The sequence below is a fragment of the Pantherophis guttatus genome, chromosome 3 (genome assembly GCF_059756535.1).
Source record: "Pantherophis guttatus breed Tessera chromosome 3, ASM5975653v1, whole genome shotgun sequence".
NCBI classification, from domain to species: Eukaryota; Metazoa; Chordata; class Lepidosauria; order Squamata; family Colubridae; genus Pantherophis; species Pantherophis guttatus.
In genome coordinates this window covers 31,583,954-31,592,317 of record NC_142065.1, presented here as the reverse complement: position 1 = coordinate 31,592,317, position 8,364 = coordinate 31,583,954, and the positions used below count along the sequence as shown (strand labels likewise).

General features: G+C 42.4%; 1 protein-coding gene across 1 annotated transcript; it reads left to right on the top strand.

The window, feature by feature from the left end:
- The first annotated feature begins 1,950 nt into the window (after nt 1–1,950).
- On the top strand, nt 1,951–7,037 carry SRSF6 (serine and arginine rich splicing factor 6). Its single transcript, XM_034413989.3, has 6 exons — nt 1,951–2,254; nt 2,795–2,943; nt 4,328–4,449; nt 4,584–4,792; nt 5,436–5,519; nt 5,624–7,037. The coding sequence occupies exons 1-6, from the start codon at nt 2,148–2,150 to the stop codon at nt 5,976–5,978; spliced, it is 1,026 nt and encodes a 341-aa protein (XP_034269880.1). The 5' UTR covers nt 1,951–2,147; the 3' UTR covers nt 5,979–7,037.
- Nucleotides 7,038–8,364: the final 1,327 nt, after the last annotated feature.

The following is an 8,364-nucleotide window of genomic DNA, read 5'->3' as shown; positions in this document are numbered from 1 at the left end:
TAGTATTTTATCTACCCTGAGTAAAAACGACTTTCTGATACTTGTTTTAGGGTAATGAAGGAAAAATTTTGGAAAGCACTGGTTAAACAGAAGTGTCTAAAAAAACCAGAGACTGAGTTCTAATCCTGCTTTAGGCATAAAGCCAGCTGGGTGATACTGAACTAGTCACACTCTCTCTCAGCTCTAGAAACAAGTCAATGGCAATCACTTCCGAAAATTCTGCTGAGAAAACTGACTGGACTAGTGTTGGAAGAAATATCCAGTTCCAGTTCCAAGCCGGGAATAAAATGGCGGCTGTTTGGAAAGAAAGATGATTTATTGATGAACAGAACCACACAGCGTGCAAACTGCAACAGCTGACAAAATGGAGTTAGAGTGGGTGGGTTTTAAACCTTCCGGATTCCTATAGAGCAGGGGTCCTCAAGCTTGGCAGCTTTAAGACTTGTGGACTTCAACTCCCAGAATTCTCCAGGCAGCAATGCTGGCTGGAGAACTCTGGGAGTTGAAGTCCACAAGTTTTAAAGCTGCCAAGCTTGAGGACCCCTGCTATAGACTCATGTAGGGGTCATGGCTGGCTCTATAGGCAAAAGGGGAAATCCTAGGTGTATGTCTGAGCTAATTTTGTCAGCCTTTGGCTTGATTGTGTTGCTTATCTGAAGTTTCTGCCTGACTCAATTTTTCTGAATGGATTACCAAATCTGCATTATTATAAGATGACCTCCTCAGTTTCTTCTTGGGGCAGGGAAACTAGGGCTGGTTTCTGCCTCCCTTAAGGTTTTTTTTTTTTTTTCATTTCTCCTTTAGGGGAAATATTCTATCCTGTCTTTTTAATATTCCCCAAAATATTTCATTCTTCTTGGTGGGTCAGGGCTTCCCACACGAGTCACAAGGAGTCAAGACTATCTTGAAGGCATGCACGCACAAAATATAATACCAAGAGCCTTATATAGAATGAAAAACAGGCCGTTTGATGGCCTTATACATATGGCTGGCCATTTACATCACACAAAATTTTAATGCTTTAATATTTTAGTGTTTAGTTTTAACATGGTTTTATATGTTGCTTTAACTTTGGATTGGAAGCGTCCCTGAGTTGATTAGCAGATAGGCAGCTATCTTATATAAATGTTTTAAATAAATAAAACAGGTTGCTTGCTATTAGCTTAGCAGGTTGTGAAAAACACATTGCTAATTCTTGTACCTCTTAATATAAGTACAGGATGGATGCCAGGGGTGAAATCCAGCAGGTTCTGACAGGTTCTGGAGAACCAGTAGCGGAAATTTTGAGTAGTTTGGAGAACCGGCAAATACCATCTCTGGCTGGCCCCAGAGTGAGGTGGGAATGGAGATTTTGCAACATCCTTCCCCCAGGAGTGGGGAGGGAATGGAGATTCTGCAGTATCCCTCCCCTGCCATGCCCACCAAGCCACGCCCACAAAACCGGTAGTAAAAAAAATGGATTTCACCACTAATATACTTAAGGTAAATAACCCACCTTCCCTATAGAAACTCACGTATATAACATTTCCTTCTCCTCCAAAGGGATGCAGGTTCACAGGGATCACCCGAGGCTGGGGTTTGCATCCTGACATCATATTGGGGTTTATACAACATTCGTTTGAAACGTGTACAATTTAGATGGATAGGTGAGTTGAAAAAGTATGACTGTCCCAAAGTCACGGACCAAACTTTCACGCCCGAGTTTCCCCGGGTTTAAATCTTACCCCTAACAAAACAGAGGCTGAGTTATGACAACCTGTTGTGCGACCCCAGCAATTATTAGTGATTCATCAAGCCTCGCTTTTCAAACTATGCTTAATTATACCTGACGCTAAGCACGATCCAAGTCGGAAAGAGGGCGGGACACGTTGAACGCGCGCACGTTTCTTGACATTCCTCCCTTCCTATCAGATCTCGAGGTTCCCCGTGACGTCTCCGCCCGACGCTAATAGTGGCGTACGGCCATCCAAGACTCCGCCCACCAATATAAATGCCTGCCCTGGGGCCGGCCGTCATTACGCTACGGAACAGGCCGTAACTACCAGCGGCTCTTAGGACCGTTGTTCCCGCAACTTGTTTTCGGCTTTTACAATCTATCCTTTCCCCCCTTCCCCTTCCCCTCCTCTTTCCTTTTCTAGGTCGCGGGGATGCCGCGTGTCTATATTGGCCGCTTAAGTTACCATGTGCGGGAAAAGGACATCCAGCGTTTCTTCAGCGGCTACGGCCGCTTGCTCGAGGTCGACTTAAAAAACGGGTGAGGAGGGCGAAGTGTGGGGGGGAAGTAAGGCCTTAGCGGGTTTCTTTCGAGGGCTCGTGGCGCGAGCGGGGTGGGTGGGTGGAAAAGTTAGGCCTTAGCGGGTTTCTTTTGGAGCCTCCTGGCCGGAAAGAGTTACTATTTGGCGCGAACCTGCTGGTGGTAAAAAAACCGCCCGACCGCGGCAGGCCTGCCATTGCTTCCTCTCAGGCCGCGTGGCGTCGCGTTCAAGATGGCGGCCGAATGCAGCTCCGTCTCTTTTGTCCCGTTAGCGGGCGCGGGGTGGGGTGAGGTATCTGTTGTACAGCGGAGCCTTATCGCAGTCGTGCAAGTAGGCACCCTCTCTTCCTATAACTCGTGCCGCGGTCGGTCGCATGAGGAGGCGGCGGCGGCGGCGCGGATTCTCTCGGGCGTCCTTTGCGGGGAGAGTGGCGGGAGGGACAAGCCCTGAAATGATTGTGTCGCTGGGTCGATAGCACCTTCTCTCTCTCTCTCTCTCTCTTTGCTTTTCTTAACCGCCACGCCCCTCCTTTCTTGCAGCTACGGCTTTGTGGAATTCGAGGATTCCCGGGACGCCGAGGATGCCGTTTACGAGCTGAACGGCAAGGATCTGTGCGGGGAGCGGGTGATCGTCGAACACGCCCGCGGCCCTCGCCGCGACCGGGATGGCTACAGCTACAGCAGCCGCAGTGAGTGTGGCTCCGCTGCGGCCTCCTTAGGCGCGCGGGGACAGCGATGGGGATGGCCGGGAAGAGGAGGAGCGCAAGTGGGGCGAGCGGGTGGCCATGAACGGGGAAGGGGTGTGTGTGTGGGGGAAGGGGGAAAGTCTGGTAAGAGGAGGATTCCTTGGACCTTTAATTTGGAAAGAGGGGTGGGGTGGTTGACCATCCCTGCTGTCTGAAGGGAGGCTAAATTCCCCCTCGGGATTTAAAACTTGACAATTTTTTTGATGGGGATTGTGCGTTCTCGGTGCAAATGGCGCTCATAAATGCAGAACCACATGGGGGGGGCATATTGGGAGTTATATATACAATACTCACTGCTCTTAATTAAACAGATTTGGCACAAAGCTTCCAAAGAAGCAGGAAAGCAGGTGGGAAGTTTTTCCACCACCTAAAGCTGTTACTTAAAAGTGATTGCAGCTCTTATAAGTAAATTAGGCTTTGCCTTAACGTGAGTATTTGCTTAGAAATTGGAAGAGAGATGGTATGCTTTGATAGAAGGCAGCCATGTTAATTTGGAGACAAAATAACCAACTGGGTAATGCAACGCCCATTTAATTTAGTCTTTACTAAAAAAATATGGCTGCATTTGGTAGAACTTTTTATAATGGTTAAGAGCAGTAAGGTAGACCTATTTTGGTTCGGGGCGCGTTGGGGGATGGGATTTCTTGCAAATTTGTATGTTTTTTTGAAGTTGTTGCATGTTCAATTCTAATTTTTTAACAAGTCCTTGATGTTTCAATTTAAAAGTGACCAGTGGGGCTGAGGCTGTGTCCACTGAGGCTAAGATGACTGCCTTTCCTGATTGGCCATGGCTTTTCCATACATTGTGTGACCCTTGCCCTATGACCCTTTGGCTGACCTTACCGGAAGCCATGACGACAGCAGCCTTTTGCCATTAGACGCAGGGTGATGGTGAGGATTCCAAGGGTTAGACAAAACTGGTTAAACTGAACTAGGTGACTGTTACCTTGCGTGTGTTGTGGCCAAACCACCACCATATACCTCATACTGTGATGTAAGTACTTAGTGTAATCTAGTAAACGTTTTTGTAAATGTAGAAATGCATGTAATCAGTTAAGTTTTATATTTTACAATGTTCTGTAAAATAAAACTTAGCGAGGTAAATCTAATAAAGGTGCAGTCACTCTCTAACAGAGTTTAGGAGCACAGTCTTGTAGGATTTTAGACTTTGATTTGCCTTTAATATATAGAATATGGCGAATTAAAATTTTGTTGAAGGATTAGAAAAATAAAGTCCTACTCCTGTAAATACAATTTATAGACTAGAGTGAACTGATCTACTTGCTTTTCTTATAAGGTCACTAACTTGTATTTTTGTATGATAAAGGTGGTGGAGGATATAGCAGTCGGAGAGCATCAGGAAGAGATAAATACGGGCCACCTGTTCGTACAGAATTCAGATTAATTGTTGAAAACCTTTCCAGTCACTGTAGTTGGCAAGATTTGAAAGTAAGTTAATATAAAAATATTTTCTAAAAAGCCAATTTTACATGTTATTTTTGGTAAATCCTGTAAAATACGAAAAAGTTTCTGAGTTCACGGAATCTTAAATTTTGGCTAAATAAAGATTTCTTTTATTTAAGGATTTCATGAGGCAAGCAGGTGAGGTAACCTATGCAGATGCCCATAAAGAGCGAACAAATGAAGGAGTAATAGAATTCCGTTCTTACTCTGACATGAAGCGTGCTTTGGATAAATTGGATGGTACAGAGATAAATGGACGAAAAATCAGGCTAGTTGAAGATAAGCCACGATCGAGCCATAGACGATCTTACTCCGGCAGTAGATCAAGGTATTTATATAACTGGTGTTTATTTGATATGAAAAATCCGTCAGGACTAAATTATACATTTTGTTGTTTTAAAACCACTGATTTAGTCTTTCACTTGTTTCTAATGCATCAGATAAACTAGAACGGGTATCAAACTCAAGGCCCAGGGGTCAGATCTGGTGTACAGGGCCGCCCTGGAAACAGCAAAGGATGGGCCCACGGTGCTGCTGCCAGCGAAAACGAAGCTCGTGAGGGTCGCAAGCTCCATTTTCGCTGGTAGAGGGTTGCTGGAGGTGGTCACAGGCAAAAATGGAGCTCGGGAGCTTATTTCTCTGACAGCACTAGACGTGCTCAACCACTCCAGTCTCTCCCCCCCCCCCCCCCCAGGTCAAACCCTGATGCAGCCCTCAATGAAATCGAGTTTGACACCCCTGCACTAGAACGTTGTTCAGGAAATAAGTTTTACTAAAAAATCTATCTTTTGCATAGTTTGTTTTTTCCAAGCATGGACTGGAATGCTAGTCATCTGTAATAAGACATTTTGATGATTAATACATTTTGTCTGTGTGTGTAATACCACTTTTGGTATTTATCTATACTGTATAATGAAGAAAAATAATTTTTGATTCCCTCACAATGCTAATTTGGAATATACTCTTTTTAGATCCCGTTCTAGAAGACGATCACGCAGTCGAAGTCGTCGCAGCAGTCGGAGTAGATCCCGTAGTGCCTCAAAAAGCCGATCACGGTGAGGGCATGTTTTATATTAGGTGTTTTACCATTGACAGTATATTAGATATATTTAATTGTACCTTATAAAATAAGCATAATTTAAGGGTGGCTTTTTTTTAGCTCTAAATCTAGGTCTCGGAGTAAAGATCGATCACGTTCCAGATCAAAAAGTCGAAAATCTAGATCAAAGAGCAAGTCAAAACTGAAATCTAGCAGAGGTTCACGATCAGGCAGCAGATCCAAAGAAAAGTCTCGGAGCAGGTCCAGGTCTGTGTCTCGTTCACCTAAAGAAAATGGAAAAGGAGAAACAAAGTCTAAATCAAGGTCACAAAGCAGATCTCATTCCCGTTCTCCAGTGCAGCATCAACCTGCAAAGGCTCATTCTGAGTCTCCATCCAAAAGAGATGTGTCACGATCCCATTCAAAGTCACGTTCAAAATCCCGTTCACGGTCAAGATCCAGTTCACAAGATTAAGATTGGAGCTATTATGCGATTATGGAACATTGTATAGGCATCCAGAAGTCTTTTTTTAATATTAGTATTTGGTTACCTGTTTGATTTCAGAAAGGAATGGTCTTGTTCGCCAAGTAAACAAGATAAAAGATTTGAAGTACTTAAAACTTTCTGAAGTGTGTACAGGAATATCAGTAAAAAAGATTTTTTTCTTTTGGGGATAGAAATTAACCAGGCTTTTTTTTTATTGGAGCCACAGCTGAAGTAATATGCTGGGGAGTGGAAAATGGGTTTTATATACAACTTTTGAGTGAAGATTTTGGAAATGGTAATATTCCCTAAATATTTCCATTATTTTAAAATTAATGAAGGTTAGTTTTATGAATTATGGCTTTCTTCTAAAAGCATAGAAGAGCTGTATTGAACAAATCAGAGATGCTTCTAAAGCTAATCCTTGAGTATAAATTGGAATATTTCATTGTGCTGTTCGATAAATTGCCAAAAGTAACCCGTTTTTCATTGTGTTACGGCAATATCACTTAATAAAAATGGCTATCTAACTGCATGGTATAGTTTGCCTAACACCTTAAAACCAATAAGTATTTAAGTCATTTGATAAGAATTCCAGGTGCCAGATAACAATTCCCAATTTCTTCATTAATTTTGCAGTTGCTTTTTTCTGGAAAAAAAAATTACTTGGTTTAAATTTGATAACGTTTTGGAACACTGTTCCTGCATGAAATTCCTCATCGTAAAAGGAGAAATCCACTCAAGTAATATATTTGTTCTTTCCCTTCTGCTATAGTCCATCACATTCTTTTCACAGATTTTGAAGACATGGACAGTAGAGGGGGTAATTTTTTCCCTACTTTTCTACTACTGGAAGCAGCTTGATTAGTGAAAAATTCTAAACTGTTAGGATTAGGGCTCCAGTTAATCTAAAATAAGTATATGTGAGGTGAAATCCAATCACCAAACTTACATGTAATCAATAAGTTTAGTAAAACAATACTAGTACAATCTTATAATCTTTATACAATGTGTAGTTTGACTTGTATGAAATTAAATCAGTGACTCAAATGTTTGTGTCAGTGTAACTTTATTTAGTGGATAGTGTTATACATTAGATTGATTCAGGCAAAATTCACTTCTGATGGTGAATAAATGAGAAATATCCATTATTTCTGAGATGTTTGGGATAGATGTAAGCGGTGGTCTGTTTATTAATTTGGTTCATTATGATAGTTAATTGTCCTAGTTTTCATAATTGTGAAATTGGAAACTTTAGGATGTTACCATGTTAAAATGTAAAAACAAAATGGTTTCTAAATTTGAATGGGTGCAGCTGACCTACCTGCAAATACAGTAGAAGGTCTTTGGCGAAGACCTCCAAGGTCTGTTACAACTTACTCTGTTAAATAATCAAATTGTGATTTAACAGAATAGCCAAATGTTAATACTATTAATATATTATATTAATAAAGGTAAAGGTTCCCCTCGCACATATGTGCTAGTCGTTCCCGACTCTAGGGGGCAATACTCATCTCCATTTCAAAGCCAAAGAGCCAGCGCTGTCTGAAGATGTCTCCATGGTCATGTGGCCGGCATGACTAAACAATGGCGCACAGAAACTTTCCCACCAAAGGTAGCCCCTATTTTTCTGCTTGCATTTTTTATGTGCTTTCAAACTGCTAGGTTGGCAGAAGCTGGGACAAGTAACAGGAGCTCACCCCCGTTACGCGGGACTAGGGATTTGAACCGCTGAACCAGGGGTGAAATGCTCCCGGTTCGGACCGGATCGCCTGATCCAGTAGCGATGGGTGGTTTGGAGAACCAGTAGCAAAAATCCCTGCCCCCCCCCCCCCCCCCCCGCCCATGCCCAGCTACGCCGCACGATCATCAGAGGCTTTTTTTTTTTTTTTTACTTTTAAAAGCCTTTTTTCTACAACCTCCGGCTGAAAAAATGCTTTTAAAAGTAAAAAAAAAAGCCTCTGATGATCGTGCTGCTCAGCTGGGATTGTCAGTGGCTTCTAAAAGCATTTTTTTCTGCAACCTCTTTAAGGTTGTAGAAAAAATGCTTTTAAAAGCAAAAAAAAAAAAGTTGACCACGCCTACCGTCACATTACCCCCCCCCACCAAGCCACGCCCACAGAACAGATAGTAATAAATTTTACATTTCACCACTGCACTGAACTGACCTTTCGATCGACAAGCAGCGTCTTAGCCCCTGAGCCACCGCGTCCCCTATATGAAGTATATAATGTTAATTATAATAAAGTAATAAATGTTAATGCCAAATGTTAAATTGGTGAGTATGCAAGGAAAATGTGTGTTGCTTTTATCAATTTGGGAAATAATACTGCTAGACAAGGGCCATTTTTCTATTTTCTAATCAATTCAAGGAAGA